At 47.4% G+C, this 22,429-nt stretch overlaps 1 protein-coding gene across 1 annotated transcript in view; it reads left to right on the forward strand.

The window, feature by feature from the left end:
* The window catches only part of RSPO4 (R-spondin 4), a 40,781-nt gene that overhangs the window by 11,637 nt on the left and 6,715 nt on the right, over positions 1–22,429 (forward strand). Inside the window, exons 2-3 of the mRNA XM_007193396.2 lie at positions 20,296–20,484; positions 21,187–21,327. Of these exons, the coding sequence (XP_007193458.1) occupies positions 20,296–20,484; positions 21,187–21,327 (330 nt within the window). The remainder of the gene's footprint in view (positions 1–20,295; positions 20,485–21,186; positions 21,328–22,429) is intronic.

A 22,429-nucleotide genomic window follows, 5' to 3' on the forward strand; every position in this document is an offset into this window, starting at 1 on the left:
CAGCAGAGCGGCTTAAAACAACCAGAGGGAAGCTTGAATGAGACCTTGTCCTGGTGGCCTGCGAAAGTCGAAAGGCCACAGCAGGTCAAAGAGGCACAACCCGAGCCAGTGACAAGGAGGAGCAGAAGCAATTCAAGCATCTCTGGAGGAGGCTGCGGGGCAGACAGTCATGGGATTCTTGGATTAGGTCCCTTTAGAGCTGAGGATGGGCAGCTGAGATCTGCTCACACCAGCTACCTGCTGCCCCATGGACTAGGCCACTTACCTTTTCATTCTCATAATAGCCCACAAGCAAGGCTTGTCCATCTGCTGCTCACAGCCAGCAGCCTGGTCCAGACCCCCTAGATGACCACAGGCCTCCGCCCTGGGCTCCCAGCTCCCACTCCTGCCCCCTACTGTTCATTCTGCTCAGCCCCAGAGGGAGCTTTCGAGATGGCAGACGCTCCTTGGCCTGCACCACGCAGGGCCTTCCCATCTTGCTTCCAGGAAAACCCAGCTCCATCCACACTCCTGCTGAGCCTACCACCCAGGTCTGGGCTGATCCGCCATTCTGACCAGTCCCTGTGCTCTGGCCTCACTGCGCTCCTGCATGCTAAACCCCTGGACCTTTGTACCTGCTGGTCCCTCTGCCAAGAATGCTTTCCTTATATGTCACAGCGAGTCCTGTCTTGTGGCCGGTACCCTCCTCTCCTCTCCTCACTCTGTTTACTGTCATTCACTTACTGTCACTATCTCAAATGACCTCTCTCTCCTTTAGGATGCAAACTCCCTGAGGGGAAGGGCTGTCTTGTCCACTGATGTATCCCCTGTGCCTACAACAGTTCTTGGCACATAGTAGGCCCTCGAGCACATTTGTGAAAGGAACAAGCTTTCCAGTGAGTGGGTGATTGCCTCTATCTTACATATGAGCAAACCGAGGTTCAATAATGGGCCCAGGGAGTGAAGTGTGGAGCTGGGATTTGAAGGGGGGGTTGTCTGATCCCAAGCCTTGGGTTCCCACCTCCGCTCTTTATGCCTCACTGCTGAGCAAGACTGATTGGGAGCCTCATCTATTGTGGGGAAGGGGTGACAATAGGTGTGCTGTGCTGGGAACAGCAAGGGCCCAGCCTCCTCAGTCCCAAAGCAGGTACAGCAGTGGGTATAGCAGGCCTGGCCTCCCCAGTTAGAGGCCAGGGACCAGGCTGTTCACAAGGCCAGACAGGGAGAGCCAGCTGGCTGGAGATAAAAAGCCAAAGGCACCCATCCAGAGACCAGGGTTCCAGCCCTGCCTTCCAGTGACCCACTGTGTGGCTCTGAACAAGTGCCTGCCCCTCTCTGAGCCTCAGGGCACCATTTGTAAAATAATACTACTGTCCATATACTACAGAGTTCAAACTCTAATAGACACTGCCCAAATCCTTTTTTAAAGTGAGCACTGGATGTTGTCAGTCTTTTAGTTTGCCTTTCTGGTAGGTCACAAGCAATATTTTGTTCTTATTCTAAACATCATTTTGAAAATTATTAGTGCAATGTAATAGCTCTTCCTGAGGTTACTGGCCCATTTGTCTTTCTTTTTTGAATTACTTGTAATATTTTTGCCCATTTCACACCTTGGGTTGTTGCTGTTTTTCTTCTTCTTGATTTCTAAGAGCTCTTTGTATATTAAGGATGGTAATCCTTGGCCTTCTTTCGTGAGGCATAATGATCAGAGTGGACATGTAACAGAGGATCACAAACATGACATTTGCTTTTTTCTCTCTCTCTCTCTAATTCTGTTATATCTCTAAAACCCAATCCTTAATAACTTTGGGTAGATCTCAGAGTTTCTGGTATTAAAAAGCTCAGTTTGGTGCTAAATTTTTAAAAACACAGATCTAATTCAAAGCTGTCTCCTTCCCCATCACTGACTTGCCTCCTGACTCCATTGATCTGCCCTGTCGGGAGATGTGTCATCCTCCCTCCCTTCCTCCCCTGTGTGCTGGGGAGCAGAAGAGGGATGGGGACAGGGACAGCTGTGTCTTACTCCTCTGGTGCTGCTGTGGCCTCACAAGTCCCAGCAGTGAGAAAACTCGGGGCCGCATCACCAGTGAGCACAGGGAAGCGGTTGGGTCTAAACGTTCCTATGCCTCCCTCCACACCCTCTGTGTGTGGCAGGTGCCCTACCTGTGGCATGGCTGTGACTTATTAGGGGAGGAGCATGGCCTCGACTTCTTCGTATATTCCCAGCTTCCTCACTACCCCATGGTACCCCTACAGCCCCTTTGGGTTGGAAATTTTGGATCAAGTTCAACAGCCTCCTTCAGTGTCCACGTGATCTGGACAGAGAATTAGCCAAATGGTGGCAGCGCAGGCTTCTGAGAGACTGACCCCTCCCCTTCTGCATCGCTCATTCATTCTCCCCCCTCCCCCAATAGACATGGGAAGGATCAGCAAGTGTGTGTTCAGTCAGGGGATGAAATGCCCATTTCCATGTCTTATCGGGTTCCCTCCAAACTGTGAGTGATTCTCTTGCCACCCCACCTGGGTTTAGGGAATTGGGGAAGTGCCCTGCCCCACCGCAGCCCCCGCTAGACAATCCTTCCTAGATCCTCTTCAGACATCGGTTTACACCAGCTGGTAGGCAGTGGAGGGGGAGAGGATGGAGGGTGCAAAGATATCTGGCCTCCCCCTTGCTAAGTTCTGAAGGGGGTGTCTGGCTCCAATTGCATACTCACGAGGCAGATTTCTTTAGAACACAGTGGTAAGGGGAGGGGAGGACTCAGACTTTGTTTCCACCCTTAGTCACAAGTTTTGGAGCAGCAAGATACATCTTGTTCCTTCATCCACCCAATGGACATTTACAGAGCACCCAGTGCACCCCGGCACTGTGCATGGCACTGGGAGGCGTGGGTGAACAAGACAAGGTGCCTGGGAAATTTCCCTTCCTGATCTAGTATCACTTTGCGCATCTTTCTAAAATGTTTCCACAGGTCTGTGATTTGTCTTTTAACTTTGTCCAATAAATCAAATAAAAGAAAAAGGTTTTTGTTTCTTGTTTTCACTGGAGTCTAGACAAGGGCCTGGTATATTGTAGGCATTCAAGAAACACCTACTGAATAGATGGACGGATGGGTGGTTGGATGGCTATTGGGCCCTTAGAAACACTGAGTTTAACCATCCATTTGACAGATGGAGAAACTGAGGCCCAAAGACAGGGAGGAACTTGCCTGAGGACCCACAGAACCGGGATAAGAGTCCATATCTGGTGCTCTCTCCCTTCTACAAGGTTTTGAGAGGGGGAGGGAGCCTGTGGGGAGAGACCAGACCCAGAATAGGGTCCCTAAAGATGCTCACCCCATGTCTGGAGGTCCAAACTGGATTCCCAACTCTTTGTCACCGCTCGGAACCTCCAGTTACCCCAGGTGCTGGATGAGAGGGGCTGGGGCTGTCCCTGGGACACCAAGAGGGTCCAGTGCTGAGGCCCAGCCCCATTCCCTGATGCTCACTAGCGGCAGAGCCCCAGGTTTTCTCTGCACTGGGAGCTGATGGTATATCCAAAGCTTCCTTAGGGCTTAATTGTAAGAGGCAATGAGGGTGTTTACATGGGACATATTCTAGGGGCTAGGTTCTCCGCAGTACTTAATAATAGCTACCAGTTACTAAGACTCCCTGGCGTTAAATCCCAGCTCGCCACTATGTGATCCTCAGCAAATTACTTACCTTCTCTGTGCCTTAACTTCCTTGTCTGTAAGAGGAGATAATAATACCTCGTAGGGTTGTTGCAACAGAGTCTGGCCTTGTAAGAGCTCCACACTGCTCACAGCTACCCCATTGCCATGCACCTATCATCTGCCAAACCCTGTTCTGAGCATGTCAGACACACCAACATATTGAACCTTCTCAGCAATGCATGAGGACAATGATTATGCCCATTTTACAGATGAGGAAACTGAGGCTTAGTTTGCGATTTAGACCCAGGCTGTCTGCCAGCAGAGACCAACTTAACTGCTATACCATGCTGCACTGCCTCTCCTGCCATTAGTGCTGAGGGACTTCGAGGCTTGAAAGTCTTTAGAGATTATCCATGCCCTTAGGGGATGCCCCCGGAAGTGAGCAGAGGAAACCAAGAGGACTGGCTCGAGATCCTCCCCCTCACCCTATGCAGGCCTCAGCCAAAGCAGCTCATCTCTTAGCTGCCCTATTAATCGAGCTCCCAGATCATATCCTATCTTGGGAAAAAGAAAGCTTCCTTGGCTGAAAAAAGTTTGAAAGTCCTCTGTCAAGATCAATCCCTTGTTTTTCTGCTGGGGAAACTGAGGCTGCCAAGGTCACGCAGTGAGCCTGAGTCCCAGCTGAGACGGGAAGCACGGTCCTGGCTCCTAGCCCTGAGCTCTGTTCACTGCGGGTCTTCAGCATGATGGGGTGAAGGGGTCATTTGTGGAGCAAACTGCGAGACCTGGTACCTCTCAGTTGAATACATATTAGGAATCATGTGCTCTCAGTTCCTCTTAAGAAGTTCCCCCACCTTTCCTGGAATCCTGGCACTCATCCTCCCCACGGCTCATGGGGGGCTCCTGGACTGGATTAGTGAGCACCAGCCCCCCTACCCCCGGCCTGTGGCATCAGGTCTCCAGATTGGCTGGACGTGTCCCACCAGGTCCTGACTGCTGCAGCATCCTCCCACTCCGCCAAAGCTGAAGCTTTCACAGCCTCCCAAAGAGCCACAGGAGGCCTCCACAGCCCTAAAGAGCCCAGGAACCGTGAACTCCCCACAGAGGGAAAGGGAATTAGCAACTAGTGTTTCCTGCCCCCAGTGTTGCCAGGTGCTTTATACACAGCTCTTGGGGCGCTTTATAGCACCCAAGGCAGGCTCAGAGAGAATCAGAGAAGCAAGAGGCCTGTCCGACGCCACACGGCAAGGCAGCCCCACCATAGGCAAAGCCAGAACCTGTCTGAGTCCACTCCCCAGCCCACAAGTTCTCACTAAGCACCCACTGTGTACCAGGTACCGGTGCTACAGATGTGAACAAGTCAGAAACACCTGCCTCAGAGAGATTCCATTTGTGTGTGTGTGTGTGTGTGTGTGGTGTAGCAGGGCCTCTTGAGCACCTACTATGTGCCAGGCACTGTTTTGAGCATAATGCATTTTATCTGCAAAATAGCCCTGTAAAAGTCAGTAGAAGAAGAAACTGAGGCACAGAGTATTTCAGCAACTTGTTCAAGGTCACGCACACAGCAAACCTAGTCTTCTAACACAAAAAGAAAAGGAACTGTCCTCTCCGTATTTTTTCAGAAGAATAGCAACTGCACGTACCCAACACTTCATGACAGTTTTACATGTAGGACAATAGCAAGATAATTCCTTACATAATTTCACATACTTGACACTTTCACACGCAAGAGAGTTTTGTGACAGTTCCACAGACAGATGGATTTTGCAACAGGTTCGCACTCCAGGCAGATTCGTGACAATTCTGTTCATGGATAACGGTGTGCCGAGCTCTGGGGACATGGATGCCGGGGAAGCCAGCTGGGGGTTGTGACTGCCTCCCCTGGTACTGGTCTCAGCCGCTGCTCCTACCCGCCCCCTCACCCCCCGTGCAGCTTGCCGAATGATGAGGAATCCAGTAACAGTTCTTTTTTTTTTTTGAATTTTATTTTATTTATTTTTTTATACAGCAGGTTCTTACTAGTCATCAATTTTATACACATCAGTGTATACATGTCAATCCCATTCGCCCAATTCATCACACCACCACACCCACACCCCCGCGGCTTTCCCCCCTTGGTGTCCATACATTTGTTCTCTACATCTGTGTCTCAATTTCTGCTCTGCAAACCAGTTCATCTGTACCATTTTTCTAGGTTTCACATATATGCATTAATATATGATATTTGTTTTTCTCTTTCTGACTTACTTCACTCTGTATGACAGTCTCTAGATCCATCCACATCTCAACAAATGACCCAATTTCGTTCCTTTTTATGGCTGAGTAATATTCCATTGTATATATGTACCATACCTTCTTTATCCATTCATCTGTCGATGGGCATTTAGGTTGCTTCCATGACCTGGCTATTGTAAACAGTGCTGCAATGAAAATTGGGATGCATGTGTCTTTTCGAATCGTGGTTTTCTCTGGGTATGTGCCCAGTAGTGGGATTGCTGGATCATATGGTAATTCTATTTTTAGTTTCTTAAGGAACCTCCATGCTGTTCTCCATAGTGGCTGTATCAATTTACATTCCCACCAACAGTGCAAGAGGGTTCCCTTTTCTCCACACCCTCTCCAGCATTTGTTGTTCGTGGATTTTCTGATGAAGCCCATTCTAACTGGTGTGATGTGATACCTCATTGTAGTTTTTTTTTTAGAATGCAGTTTTTAATTTTATTTATTTATTTATTTATTTATCTATGGCTGTGTTGGGTCCTCATTTCTGTGTGAGGGCTTTCTCTAGCTGCGGCAAGCGGGGGCCACTCTTCATCGCGGTGCATGGGCATCTCACCATCGCAGCCTCTCCCGTTGCGGAGCACAGGCTCCAGACGCACAGGTTCAGTAATTGTGGCTCACGGGCCCAGCTGCTCTGCAGCATGTGGGATCCTCCCAGACCAGGGCCCGAACCCGTGTCCCCAGCATTGGCAGGCAGATTCTCAACCACTGTGCCACCAGGGAAGCCCCCCTCATTGTAGTTTTGATTTGCATTTCTCTAATAATTAGTGATGTTGAGCAGCTTTTCATGTGCTTCTTGGCCATCTGTATGTCTTCTTTGGAGAAATGTCTATTTAGGTCATCTGCCCATTTTTGGATGGGGTTGTTTGTTTTTTTAATATTGAGCTGCATGAGCTGTTTATATATTTTGGAGATTAATCCTTTGTCCGTTGATTCGTTTGCAAATATTTTCTCCCATTCTGAGGGTTGTCTTTTCGTCTTGTTTATGGTTTCCTTTGTTGTGCAAAAGCTTTGAAGTTTCATTAGGTCCCATTTGTTTATTTTTGTTTTTATTTCCATTACTCTAGAAGGTGGATCAAAAAAGATCTTGCTGTGATTTATGTCAAAGAGTGTTCTTCCTATGTTTTCCTCTAAGAGTTTTATAGTGTCCAGTCTAACATTTAGGTCTCGAATCCATTTTGAGTTTATTTTGTGTATGGTGTTAGGGAGTGTTCTAATTTCATTCTTTTACATGTAGCTGTCCAGTTTTCCCAGCACCACTTGTTGAAGAGACTGTCTTTTCTCCATTGTATATCTTTGCCTCCTTTGTCATAGATTAGTTGACCATAGGTGCATGGGTTTACCTCTGGGCTTTCTATCTTGTTCCATTGATCTATGTTTCTGTTTTTGTGCCAGTACCATATTGTCTTGATTACTGTAGCTTTGTAGTATAGTCTGAAGTCAGGGAGTCTGATTCCTCCAGCTCCGTTTTCTTCCCTCAAGACTGCTTTGGCTCTTCAGGGTCTTTTGTGTCTCCATACAAATTTTAAGATGATTTGTTCTAGTTCCGTAAAAACTGCCATTGGTAATTTGATAGGGATTGCATTGAATCTGTAGATTGCTTTGGGTACTATAGTCATTTTCACAATATTGAGTCTTCCAATCCAAGAACATGGTATATCTCTCCATCTGTTGGTATCATCTTTAATTTCTTTCATCACTGTCTTATAGTTTTCTGCATACAGGTCTTTAATCTCCCTAGGTAGGTTTATTCCTAGGTATTTTATTCTTTTTGTTGCCATGGTAAATGGGAGTGTTTCCTTAATTTCTCTTTCAGATTTTTCATCATTAGTGTATAGGAATGCAAGAGATTTCTGTGCATTAATATTGTATCCTGCAACTTTACCAAATTCATTGATTAGCTCTAGTAGTTTTCTGGTGGTATCTTTAGGATTCTCTATCTATAGTATCATGTCGTCTGCAAACAGTGACAGTTTTACTTCCTCTTTTCCAATTTGTATTCCTTTTATTTCTTTTTCTTCTCTGATTGCATGGCTAGGACTTCCAAAACTATGTTGAATAATAGTGGTGAGAGTGGACATCCTTGTCTTGTTCCTGATCTTAGAGGAAGTGCTTTCAGTTTTTCACCATTGAGAATGATGTTTGCTGTGGGTTTGTCATATATGGCCTTTATTATGTTGAGGTAGGTTCCCTCTGTGCCCACTTTCTGGAGAGTTTTTATCATAAATGGGTGTTGAATTTTGTCAAAAGCTTTTTCTGCATCTATTGAGATGATCATATGGTTTTAATTCTTCAGTTTCTTAATATGGTCTATCACATTGATTGATTTGCATATATTGAAGAATCCTTGCATCCCTGGGATAAATCCCACTTGGTCATGGTGTATGATCCTTTTAATGTGTTGTTGGATTCTGTTTGCTAGTATTTTGTTGAGGATTTTTGCATCTATATTCATCAGTGATATTGGTCTGTAATTTTCATTTTTTGTAGTATCTTAGTCTGGTTTTGGTATCAGGGTGATGGTGGCCTGATATAATGCATTTGGGAGTGTTCGTTCCTCTGCAATTTTTGGGAAGAGTTTGAGAAGGATGGGTGTTAGCTCTTCTCTAAATGTTTGATAAAATTCACCTGTGAAGCCATCTGGTCCTGGACTTTTGTTTGTTGGAAGATTTTTAATCACAGTTTCAATTTCATTACTTGTGATTGGTCTGTTCATATCTTCTATTTCTTCCTGGTTCAGTCTTGGAAGTTTATACCTTTCTAAGAATTTGTCCATTTCCTCCAGGTTGTCCATTTTATTGGCATAGAGTTGCTGGTAGTAGTCTCTTAGGATGCTTTGTATTTCTGCAGTGTCTGTTGTAACTTCTCCTTTTCCATTTCTAATTTTATTGATTTGAGTCCTCTCCCTCTTTTTCTTGATGAGTCTTGCTAATGGTTGATCAATTTTGTTTATCTTCTCAAAGAACCAGCTTTTAGTTTTATTGATCTTTGCTATCGTTTTCTTTGTTTCTATTTCATTTATTTCTGCTCTGATCTTTATGATTTCTTTCCTTCTGCTAACTTTGGGTTTTGTTTATTCTTCTATCTCTAGTTCCTTTAGGTGTAAGGTTATATTTTTTATTTGAGATTTTTCTTGTTTCTTGAGGTAGGCTTGTATAGCTATAAACTTCCCTCTTAGAACTGCTTTTGCTGCATCCAATAGGTTTTGGATTGTTGTGTTTTCATTGTCATTTGTCTCTAGGTATTTTTTGATTTCCTCTTTGATTTCTTCAGTGATCTCTTGGTTATTTAGTAACATAGTGTTTAGCCTCCATGTGTTTCTGTTTTTTACGTTTTTTCCCTGTAATTCATTTCTAATCTCATAGTGTTGTGGTCAGAAAAGATGCTAGATATGATTTCAATTTTCTTAAATTTATTGAGGCTTGATTTGTGACCCAAGATGTGATCTATCCTGGAGAATGTTCCCTGCGCACTTGAGAAGAAAGTGTAATCTGCTGTTTTTGGATGGAATGTCCTATAAATATCAATTAAATCTATCTGGTCTGTTGTGTCATTTAAAGTTTCTGTTTCCTTATTTATTTTCATTTTGGATGATCTGTCCATTGGTGTAAGTGAGGTGTTAAAGTCCCCCACTATTATTGTGTTACTGTCGACTTCCTCTTTTACAGCTGTTAGCAGTTGCCTTATGTATTGAGGTGCTCCTATGTTGGGTGCATATATATTTGTAATTGTTATATCTTCTTCTTGGATTGATCCCTTGATCATTATATAGTGTCCTTCCTTGTTTCTTATAACATTCTTTAATTTAAAGTCTATTTTATCTGATATGAGTATTGCTACTCCAGCTTTCTTTTGATTTCCATTTGCATGGAATATCTTTTTCCAACCCCTCACTTTCAGTCTGTATGTGTCCCTAGGTCTGAAGTGGGTCTCTTGTAGACAGCATATATATGGGTCTTGTTTTTGTATCCATTCAGCAAGCCTGTGTCTTTTGGTTGGAGCATTTAATCTATTCACATTTAGCGTAATTATCAATATGCGTGTTCCTATGACCATTTTCTTAATTGTTTTGGGTTTGTTTTTGTAGGTCCTTTTCTTCTCTTGTGTTTCCCACTTAGAGAAGTTCCTTTAGCATTTGTTGTAGAGCTGGTTTGGTGGTGCTGAATTCTCTTAGCTTTTGATTTCTCCATCACATCTGAATGAGATCCCTGCCAGGTAGAGTAATCTTGGTTGTAGGTTCTTCCCTTTCATCACTTTAAGTATATCATGCCACTCCCTTCTGGCTTGTAGAGTTTCTGCTGAGAAATCAGCTGTTAACCTTATGGGAGTTCCCTTGTATGTTATTTGTCGTTTTTCCCTTGCTGCTTTCAATAATTTTTCTTTGTCTTTAATTTTTGCCAATTTGATTACTATGTGTCTCGGTGTGTTTCTCCTTGGGTTTATCCTGTACGGGATTTGCTGTGCTTCCTGGACTTGGGTGGCTATTTCCTTTCCCATGTTAGGGAAGTTTTCGACTATAATCTATTCAAATATTTTCTCTGGTCCTTTCTCTCTCTCTTCTCCTTCTGGGACCCCTATAATGCGAATGTTGTTGCGTTTAATGTTTTCCCAGAGGTCTGTTAGGCTGTCTTCATTTCTTTTCATTCTTTTTTCTTTATTCTGTTCTGCAGCAGTGAATTCCACCATTCTGTCTTCCAGGTCACTTATCCGTTCTTCTGCCTCAGTTATTCTGCTATTGATTCCTTCCAGTGTAGTTTTCATTTCAGTTATTGTATTGTTCATCTCTGTTTGTTTGTTCTTTAATTCGTCTAGGTCTTTGTCATTTCTTGCATCTTCTTGATCTTTGCCTCCATTCTTTTTCCGAGGTCCTGGATCATCTTCACTATCACTGTTCTGAATTCTTTTTCTGGAAGGTTGCCTATCTCCACTTCATTTATTTGTTTTTCTGGGGTTTTATCTTGTTCCTTCATCTGGTATCTTGTTCCTTCATCTGTTCCTCCCTCTGCCTTTTCATCTTGTCTATCTTTCTGTGAATGTGGTTTTTGTTCCACAGGCTGCAGGATTTTAGTTCTTCTTGCTTTTGCTGTCTGCCAACAATTCTTTTTTTAAAGCAGCGATGATTTTCTGAAGGTCTCTGGCAGATGCTCTGGGCTGCTGAGGGCCCCCAGTGCTCCCATCAGGAACACAAAGGTGACCACCCTTAATGAATGGCTAATGAAGGCAGACCATATCTTGTGAGTCCAGGGTGGGTCGTTAAGGGATAAGGAAGCAGAGATTTGGGTTGATGTGGGGAGGGATTCCAGGCACAAGCAGCCCGCTCTGGACTGTCCACCCTCCCCCGCCTAGCAGAAGGGCTGGGCAGGGGCAGCACAGCCAAGGCCTTCTCCGTGCTTCAACCTCCAGGCACTAGAATCCTTTTGGTATAGGTCTCATCTGTCCACACACACCTGCCACTGTCTCAGAGGCACACACATGCTCAGGACACACAAACCCAGCCCCTTTTCTTCTTGCCATGCTGGGCTTGGCAGGGACTGTCCTCCACTTGGGCCACTTGGGAAAATACCCCTCCTATGAGTGGTAAGAGGGGTCAAGTTGCCCCTTCCAAATATCAGCCCAACCTCTCATCCATCGTCAGGCCAGCAGGGCCAGGCACCGTGACACAGTAGAGTTTGGGGGCTCTGTCTAACTCTGTGACTTACAGTTGCTGGCCTTTGAGCCTTAGTGTGCTCCTCAGTAAAATAAGAAATAATAACAGCACCTGCCTTCTTGCTTCTTAAAATGAGGTCTGGGGGCCAGCACCATCAGCATCCCCCAGAAGCGTTGTACAAAAGCAGAATCTCAGGCCCCAGCCCAGACCTTTAGCATCAAAATCTACACTTGAACCCAAGGTCCCTGGGCACTTTGTGTGCTCCTTAGAGTTTGGGAAGCCCTGGCCGACCTCACAGAGTGGTTTCTGAAAATCACACGAGTTCATACACATATGACACCAGGCACAGCACTGTACACGTTAAACCAACAGCATATATCGAGGGATGGAGGTGCCTCTGCTTTTAATAAGCAGCCCCAAGTGATTCTGATGTGGATTTAAATCTCAAGATCACCACTGGCTGGGAAACAGCAGATGTGGGTATGAACCCTGGCTCCACTACCAGCCTCCATCTCCCCACCTCCCCAGCCCATGGAAGCCGATGTCTGAAAAGGATTCTGTGTGGATCTCAAGCAGGGGCTGGGGCAGGGCACTTCCCCACCTCCCCAGGCCCAGGTGGGTGGCAAGAGAATCACTTGTAGAGAGCTTAGAGGGGACCTGAAGGACAGGGAAATAGGCATGTCACCCCTGATTGAACACGCAGGTACTGATCTGCCCCACATCATGGAAATGAGGGGAGGTGAGCACGGGATGAGGGGAAAATGATTGAGAGATGCAGAAGAAGCAGGGTCTGTCCTGGGAACACATGTACTGCCACTGTTTGGCTAATTTCCTGTCTCAGTCAAGGTCAAATGGACATTGAAGGAGGCAGTAGCCTTAGCACAGCACTGGGAACCTAGCAAGGCCTTAGCAAGGGGACCTGTTATTCTGTGTGGAGGATTAAAGGAGGTGCTGGGATACACTGGCAGCTGGGAGGCCGTGTGGCCTCGAGATGAAGCCTTCAGGTTCTGCAGTCACACTGCCTGTGTCCTCTTACTAAGTGACCTCAGGCAAGCAGCAGCGCTGCCCTGGACCTCAGTTTCCTCCTCTCTGAAATAGATATGATAATTATACCTAAATTAATTTTGCAGCATCTCTATATGGAATGGTAAGCAGCTCTAAAAAAGGATGAAGCAGTGATGTGCGACATTCGCCAGGATAATTTAAGTGAGCAAAGCATGGCGCTGAAAAGTCTGTGGAGCGTGCTGTGGTTTATCCCTGCCCTCCCGGAACTCCCCTGTCAGTGGTGGGACAGAGACACCAAAAATTCAAACAAACACCTCACATATCAGGTGGGGATAAATGCCAAAGCAAAACAAAGCAGGGTGAGACAAGGATGCAGGGATGGGTGCTACTTCAGGCAAGGTGGTCAAGGAGGTCTCACAGAGAAGGGGACGTTCCAGCAGAGACCTGAAGTGGGGTAAGCCCTGAGGATGCACGTGGGGAGGGCATTCCAGGCAGAGGGAAGGGCAAGTGCAAAGGCCCTGAGGAGGGAGTGGTCTTGGCATGTTTGAGGAACAGCAAGGGTGAGGCCAGCATGGCTGGAGCAGGGCAAGTGATGATTGGGAGGGAGGGGGAAAAACGTGTTGGTGCAGACCAATTTCTGATAGATTCCATGTGGGACAGGAAGGCAAGAAAAGAGGCAGGGTGACTCCAAGATTTCTGACCATGAGTGGAGTAGCCATTCACCCAGATGGACAGGAGAGGCAGGTTTGCGGGGAAGGAGGGGAAAGGATTACAGGTTTCCATTTTGGATGTGTGCCTATTGTTACTATATTCTGAGGGTCCTACCCATTAACCGCTTGGTGTCATGTACAGACACCTTAGCAGGGATTCACTGTCTGCTCCTTGCCCAGGCTCCCTCCCTGCCACCAACTTATATACTGTCATATACTCACCTCTCTTAAAAACCTTTCTTTCTCCCACACAGACTAGTCCTGCTCCCGTCCCCACATCTGCCTCTCCAGAAAACCATCCCTGATGACTGCCGTCTGTGCCCAGCCCCTGGCTCTGAGCTCTGCTGGGCAGACATCATCAGCTTTCTTTGTAATGTATGGGCCTAGTTCTCCCAACTAGACTGCAGCCTCCCTGAGAACAGTTTTTGAGAACTTTTATTAAGCCATCATTAATTCATGCATTATTCTTTCTTTTAAGAAATAGTGGGCACCTACAGTGTGCAAGACTGTGGAAATTTGAAGGAGAATGAGCCAAGCTGGGCCCCAGCCCTCAAGTGAGCACCTCGGGGTGCCTCTCATGTATCTCCCATGAATCAAGTAATAAAATAATGCTCATTCATCAGCCATGAGCTGTGCTAAGTACTTTGCATGGATGAGCTCACAAGTGCCTGGGAGGTGATTGCTACTACCATTGTCCCCATTTTGCAGAAGAGGAGACTGAGGTTTAGAATAGTGAAGCCACTTGCCTAAGATCACGCAGCCAGAAAATGGTGTTTTGTCATGCTGCAAAGCTGAGATCATCTCAATGTCCCCACACCTGCAGGAGTCTCCAAACCTGGAGTCATCTCTAGGGCCCGTGCCTTGCTGGGGATGGTGCAATCTGCCCCCGAGGCAGGAATGTGCCTGGGGTCCTCTGAGCCAGCCTCCAGTGGCAGTGACTGCCTCCCATATGTGGCGGTCTGAGCAGGCAGACGGGAGCCCAGATGTTGTTTATTTCCTCTGGTTATCGGTGACATGCATCCCACACTGCCAGGCAGGGGTCGGAGAAGGCACTGCCCATCACTCTCTGCATGGGGTCCCCCTACATGGTTCTGGATCCTTCTCAAGGACATGGCAGGGCCTGGCCCTCCTCAGGTTGCACTGCCTTGGGGCAGGGAGCAGCGGTCTCTTTTTCTTCTTCCCCATCCTCCTCACCCACAGGGAGTCCTTCGGGACAGCTGTGTTAAATCCTTTAGTCCACCATGACACACAATGTTCTCATGCAAAACACACTTCCCTGGGCACATCCCAATTATGAAGAAACTCTACCCCAAAAATGTTGACATCAAATTAAAAGTTCTGCACTGATTGCCAAAGCAAGTCCAAGATCACAAACACCAATGGAGGCGTGGCAGGTGGCGATAGTAACATTACTGAGACCCTTGTTAAGTGTCAAGCCTGCTCAGGTCCTCAAGGTTCTGTAAGGTTGGCCAGTATGATTTCTATTTTACAGATGGGAAAACTGAAGCACAGAGAGATTAAGGCACTAGTTCAAGGTCACATGGGCAAGGATAAAGGGTAGAGCTGGGGTTTGAACTCAAGCAGTCTGGCTCTTAACCCTACTCCACTTTAAAGTGGGAACCTGTTAGCAGTGCAAATTCTCAGCCCCCACCCCCAACCCCAGACTTACTGGATCAGCAACTCTGGGGGAAGGCCCAGCAATCTGTGTTTTTAACAAGCCCTCTAGGTGAATTTGATGCGTGCCCAAGTTTGGGAACCCCTGCTCTACATTGCCTTCTAATGTGAATGAATGAAGCAGGTACAAGATAAACAGCAGCTCGAGGGGAATAATACATGGCAGCTGACCTTTGCCCTCAGTGTCAGGGGTAGCAATAGGGAGTGGTGGGGACTGGCAAACTGGAGAGCACATGCCCCATCTATGGAACTCCAGCCAAATGTTGCCCTGCAGGAATGCAGGCCCAGTGTTAGCAGGTATTCATACCTTTTCCAGAGAAGTCCAAATTCCAGCTTCTTATGTGAAATCTGATTTTTTTAAATGGTGGCAAATCTTTTTTTTTTTTTTTTTAGTTTTTTTTAAGTGTGTAGCTGGAGTTCTTGGCTTGGGTATTGAGGATTTTTCATTGACAGACTCACTGTGGGCTGCTGAGGAGGTGAGCCTGTCTGGGGAAAACAGGTAATTTTCAGGGTCCAAGATGTCTCCCTGTGCCTTTTGACCCCCTCAAGAAAAGCTCTGCAGAGTGAAGGTGGGTGGGAGGCATGATAATGCAGAGATGACCCTGAATCCACTCAAATCCCTAAATGAAAAAATATAGAGATCACTTGCAAACACTGAACCATTGACTCCTATCAAAACAAGGGGCTTGGGGTCATTCTCAGGCTGTGGATGACTCTGAGGTTGAGAACCCTCGTTTCAAAGAGCACAGGTCATTCCCTGATCCCAGCAGAAAGAAAAACCTGCCCTTCACCCAAGACCAAATCTGCCTCCTCTGTCTCTGCCCTGAGCCCTTCACCATCCTGAGGATGAAAGACCATCTCCCTGGAGACGGTGGTTGGTGGCTGTCCTCCACCAATGCCTCTGGCCTCCGTCTGCTCACCAGTGAAAGGGGAGGAGGGTCCGAATGTGGGCTGACAATCCCACCATGTATCGTGACAGTGAGGGAACAGGAAAGGAACTTATATTTATGGAGAAGGACCTACTACATGCCAGGCACTTGCTGCTTGCACACACCTCATAACAAAACGTGTGGGAGTAGGGGTTGTTGCCACAGTTTTTCAGATGGGGAAACTGAGGCCCACATTGATGAAGGTACTTACCCAAGGTCAGTCAGTGGGTGGTGGAGCCAGGATTTGAACCTGGGCACCTGGACCATAATACATGTCCTTAGGCATTTGAGGGCAGAAAACAATATAATAACAAGATATCCAATTTATCAGAAGTCTGCTGCCAGGCTTTAAGCTAAGAGTTTTCCATGTACCATCTCCTTTCATCACAACAACACTGCAAGTTAAGCATTATCCCTCCTTTTACAGCTAGAATAACTGAGGCCCAGAGAGTTAAAGTACTTTGCCCGTAATCACACAGCTGCTGCCACATTTCATAACCATCGAGCCCCCAGCACGGGACCTCACAGAAAGTAGGGGCTCAGTAACTGTTGAATGAATGGATGGATGGATCACTTAACCTTGGGCTAATGCACGTACTCAGAGTCGTTATAAGCCTGCATCCCTTTGTAAACTGCCAACCCCATTGTCATTCTCCATAAAATGGACATCCAAGTCTCAGCTTATCCCCTGGGTGCTTGGGGAAAGACAATATCACTCAGATGTCATTCCAAGCCCCTCCAGCTGCTGGAGCAACACAAGGCCATCCTTTTTGGTACAGTTGGCACTTTGACCAGGGGAGGATGGTCTTAATTATGGGAGATACTTATTAAGGGAAATCACAGGGGGTGCCATCCCCTCTGATGCCCCAGGAAAGCTCGGGGAACCTGCAATCAGAGCTCAAATACTTCATTTAGAAATGCACATCAGAGCCGCTAGAGGGCAGCAAAGAAGGCCAGCATGCAGTTGAGGGGTAGAAGGAGCCAGGGGTTTTCAAACTGTGCTCCCTACAACCCCAGGGTCCCTTGGCGTGCCATGGTCAGGCCGGGTGGGCAGTGCTTCAGGCCCCTCGGCCTTGCTGAAGCAGAGCTGCTCCACCATGATCTGTTGGGCTCCACCTATCTGGTGAGATACATCATTTTGATTGTAATTTGACAGGAGGAGAGCTAGCTCAAGTGAACTAGTGACTTTCTTTGGAGCTATGGGGTGAGCCAAGCCTTGGGGGACTGGAACCTGGGCTTGGAAGATGGTCAGAAACTCTGTTTGACCATCTAGGGCCCATGAAGTTTCTGGTTGCTTTTTTTCTCTCCTTGCATCTGATTTATTTTTTCTCTCTCTCTCTGCTTCTGTGTAGTCAGGAGTCTTTCGCTGCACGTGACAGAAAACCCTACTCAAAATGGCTTTAGAAAAGAAGAGACTTTATGGACCCTCCCAGGGGTGGATCCAGGTGCACAGACAATCTCTTGTGTGGCCTCCATTCTCGGGACACTCACCCCGCATACGTTGCCCACCAGCTCTGGTCTACATCTTCTCAAGTCCAAACAGAGTGTAAACACACACACAAACACACACACACACACACACACATACACGCAATCCGAAGACTAGCTCTAGTTGAAACATGTGCCTATGTCTGAACCAATCACTGCAGTCAAGGGGACCTGATTCTCTGACTGCCTAATCCCAGGTTAAATGCATCTGGACAGAGATGGTTCCACATGAACCTCAAAGTCAAAGATGGGGCCTCTGTTAGCAAAGAAAGGTGCCACAGATGCTAGTGCTCACCAAAGCTTCTCACACAGGCCACCCTGCCCTCCTACAAATGTCCTTAGGTCAAGAGGCCATCCTAGACCATTGTCTGTCGGCCCACCATCAAAATTCTCAAGAGAGATGGTCTAATTGTCCCAGCCTGAATGAACTGTCAGGCCCTGGTACAGCCTGTCCACCACTGGCCAGGGGACAGGGTCATGCAGTACAAGAATATTTGCCACATCTGGTTCTCAGGGAAAAGAGATTGTTCTCAGGGAAAGGAGATTATGAGCAGGGAAGACACTCCCACAATGCCAATTACATCTATTTCGGTCTTGTTTAAATGCACATCCCTGGGCCTATATACTTTACAAGCCTCCCTGGGGATTCTTATGCACAGTCAAGTTTAAGAACCATCAAGTTTGGATCTTTCTAAAGCAGCATTGTACAAACTCTAGTTGTCATCACTTATTATTCATAAAATTAGCATTCAAGTCTCTATGCCCATGACCTTGGGGAAGTGGGAGGAACATTACTGCTCTTTCTAGTGAGTTAGAGATATGATGAAAAGCCTGAGTGAGGCCATCAGAATCAAAAAGTCAGAGGTGCCATTACAACATGGAGGCACTAGAGGGCACCCTACCAACTGCGGGGACCAAGGATGCAGCAGGAGGCAGAGACAACTCTCTACAAAAACCCAGTGATGAATGATGCTAGTTGAGACCCATCACCTGTGCGCGCGTGCGCGCGCGCACACACACACACACCACACCCTCCGAGGTCAGGGGAGGGTCCTTGTTGGGTTCTTTTTTCTGCAGCATGTTGAAATATCACTCTACAAATAGTGCTGTAGCTCAAATTGGAATTTCTTTGCTGTTTGGCTACCTGACCTTGGGGAAGGCTGCACCTCCTCTGGCTTCAGCGTCCCCAGTGAAGCGGCAGGGGTTGGGCTGAGTGACCTCTAAGCTCTTCCAAGAGACAGTGGTTAGTAAGAGTTTTGCTTTGTCACCATCTGCGTTGCTATTACAGTCACCTCAGCCCTACTACCAGGCGTATCTGATTGGCCAGGTTTTGGTCAATGCCCACTCACTGTCGACTTGAAGAAGGGCCAGGCCTCCATGGATTCTGTTCCTGGGGGCAGGCACCAGGATTTGCCCTTCTCCAGGGACTCTCACAACAGGGAATTCCTCTGAAAGGAAGATGGGGCACCAATAGGAAGGGGGTGGGGGTGAGGCTGGAGAGTCAAGAATGTCCCCTGCTAGGTGGCCATGGACTCAGGTGAGCCAAAGTGTATAAGTAGTTTATTAAACAGGCTGACCTTGATGGAGTATTAACATACATGAAACAGCTTCATGTTTCCCTAATCGCTGTGTCTAAGAAGCTACCTGGTCCTCTTCTGTCCCTTAATGACACCTGGTCACTTTCTGACTCTCCCCAACTACCATCTACCCCCGATGGTCTGCCCTACTGCCTCTTGCTGGGGCACCTGCCAGCAACCAGTCTTCTTGGGGAGGCAGCAGCAACAGCACTTAAGCCTGGCTACTCCTAGGGGGCCCTTGCTGCTGAGAACCCCCTTGCTTGCCATGAAGGATGTGCAGGTTCTTCTGCTGCCTCCCCCTCCCAACTTGGCCCTTCTCTCTCCTGGTCTCTTTTCTCTGCTCAAAGAGACGTTGGACGGGGCAGACCTGCAGAGCTGCCACACAGGTTCATGTCCAACCAAGGCATGAGGTGCTTGTCACCGCTTTTTGCAGGCATCCGTCTCTGTGAGGGGTACCCTTGCATCTCCTCTCTCTTGGTTTGGGGGTTGGGAACAGAGGGAAAGCCACAGCACTCCCCCTTCCCCGGGCTGACAGCTCCTAAGTCCCCTGAGTTCCCCTCTCTAGGTGGTCAGCTTGATCAGGTGGTGGTCAGACAGCAGAGACTCCCTATAAGCCTTGGAGAAGCTCTCTTTCCAGGGTATTTTCCACCTCTTTCTTCCCAGTTTTGGGCCCTGGTTGCCAATTCTGGAACAAGAAAAAGTTCCTTTCCTCCACTTGCTATACTTGATGATTTTGGGAGTCTTTGATAATGGTGGCAGTGAGGAATGGGGTATTGCTCAGAAAGGCAGCAGGAGGGTGAGGGGCTCCCTCACAGACATGTGTACCCCACACACAGTCAAAAATACACACTGTGTTAGTGAAGATCAAGTTTGTCTGTGAGTGACAGAGGACTCCAGATAACGGTGGTATGAACAAAATAGATACTGATTTTTCTCTCATGTAACAGTCTGCACAGGCAGAAGAGGGCTGATGCAGCACTTCTACCTTCCTCGAGGACCCAGGATCTTTTTACCTTATTTCTCCAGTATCCTTAACACATGGTCTCTATCTCATGATCCAAAATAGATGCTCATGCTCCAGCCATCATGTTCACATTCCACCCAACAGGAAGGATGAGGGGATGACAAAGGGTATGCCCCTGCCCTTTAAGCTCTCTAGAAGTTGCACACACTGCTTTACCTTATAACACGCTAGATTTTGGTCACATGACCACATCTAGTTGCATGGGAAATGTAGTCATTTGGGTGGCCATGTGCTCAATTGCTATACCAATGAGACAGTCAGAGCTGCTCACGCATATGGTTTGACTATCTCTCTCTTCCTTTCCCCACCCTCCACCCTGGTCTGGCTGGCAGTGGGCACTGGTCTGGGGGGCAACTGCACAGGCTGTGTCATCTGCTCAGAGGAGAATGGCTGCTCCACCTGCCAGCAGAGGCTCTTCCTGTTCATCCACCGGGAAGGTATCCGCCAGTACGGCAAGTGTGTGCATGACTGTCCCCCCGGCTACTTCGGCGTTCGCGGCCAGGAGGTCAACAGGTGCAAAAGTATGTGGCCCCTCCCTTGTCCTGTGCTAGCACTGTGCTCCTGAGCATCTCTGGCCCACGTCCTACCTCTAGCCCAACGCAGCCCCAGGGGAAGTAGTATATGCCTGAGCCCAGACTCTGAGATACTTGCTTGCTTTCAGGCTGGCTGTGAAGCCCCAAGCAAGTCAGTGCCCTCTCTGGGCTCAACACTAAGGGGACAGGGGACCTTCACTTCTACCCTAGTTTGGCTGTGTGGCCTTTGGCATGCTACTCACTCTCTCTGGGCCTAGCTCAATGGGAAAAGGAGCCCTAACTCCTAACTCTAATTTTCACTGTGACCTGGACAAATCATGACCATCTCTGAGCTTTGATGGAAATGGAGTAGGGAGTCCTCGCTCCCAGTCCAGATTTACTGTGCGACTTTAGGCAAGTTACTTGCCCTCTCTGAGCCTCGGCTAAAATGAGAAAGGGAATCAAAATAACCATGTTACCTTGGACATGTCACCTGCCCCCACTGAGCCTCAGTTCAAATGAGAACAAGAGTTCTTGAATGCAGCCCAGTTTGACCCTGGACAAGTCTGGGCTTCAAAGGACACACTGAATCCAGACCCCAGTACTACAGAGCTTGGGCTATTCAGAGGCCCTCCCCAGTCCCAGGCAGTCCCAGAGGATCCCCTCCCTGGGCAGCCACCCTCACCAAAGGTGGCCCTGGCTGTATTACAGAATGTGGGGCCACATGTGAGAGCTGCTTCAGCCAGGACTTCTGCATCCAGTGCAAGAGGCGGTTTTACCTGTACAAGGGAAAGTGTCTGCCCACCTGCCCACCGGGCACCGCGGCCCAGCAGAGCACACGGGAGTGCCAGGGTGAGTGGGGGCATCCCCACCCTGCCCTGTCCCCTCCCTCCCTGGAGCAGGGGCTGGTGAGGGGTGTCAGGAGACCTGGAAGAAATCATAGGAGAATGTCACGTGGTGATGGGAAGCCCAGCACCGTATCAGGTACACATATGAACCCTTCAATACACTAGACCCATCATAAGCACCACTATTATGATTACTATTACTACCAACATCTACATCAGTATTATTGCCAAGAGAGGCCACAGAGCACAGAAGAAGAGCATTGATTTTGGAATAAGGCCTGGGTTCAAATGCTAGCTCTAAAATTCACCCATTAGTGACCTTGAGCAAGTCAGTTAAGCTCTCTGTCCCTCAGTTTCTCCAAATGTTAAAAAAATTACAGTAGAACATAGAACCTACTTCATGGGGGAGGGTTGTTGTAAGGGGTAAATTAATACAATTTAAAGTACTTAATACAGTAACTAACACAGCAAATGCTCAATACATGTCATTATTATTACACATCATATTAGCTGTCATTACTGTTCTGTTTTCCCACCACTCCTTTTTAGACTCCTGTGTGAGCCCCTCTTCTGTGATCTGTCCTTACACAAGGCTATTCTCCAGTGTTCTCACCTAAATCACATATCTCTGCCTATACATTTTCTCTGGGCACATGTTCATGGTCATTCCAAAAGCTGATGGCTCCTAACTCACTGTCCTCAGCTGCATTTCTCCATGGGCAGCAGACTCACATCCTCACCTGCTCTATGGATGCCTCCTTCCCTCCCTCCCCATTCCCAGCCTGGTGCTTCCTCTGGGCTTCCTCCATCAATAACCAGCTCTGGCCATCACTGTGGGCTCTTCTCTCTCATCCTACATCCAATCCAATCTCGTTCTTTCACTCAGGAAATATTTACTAGAGCATCTTCTACGCTCCAGGCACTTTCAGAGTTGCTGGGGACATATCAGTGAACAAAACACACAAACTTCTGCCCTTATAGACGTGACATTTTAGTGGGGAGACAGAAGACACACAAAAATAAATATAGATGTTAGGTGGTAAAAAGAACTCTGGGGAAAATGAAACAGAATAAAGCTCCCAAACCTGCCCCACCCCTCCTTCCCC

Source organism: Balaenoptera acutorostrata, chromosome 15, assembly GCF_949987535.1.
Source record: "Balaenoptera acutorostrata chromosome 15, mBalAcu1.1, whole genome shotgun sequence".
Taxonomy (NCBI): domain Eukaryota; kingdom Metazoa; phylum Chordata; class Mammalia; order Artiodactyla; family Balaenopteridae; genus Balaenoptera; species Balaenoptera acutorostrata.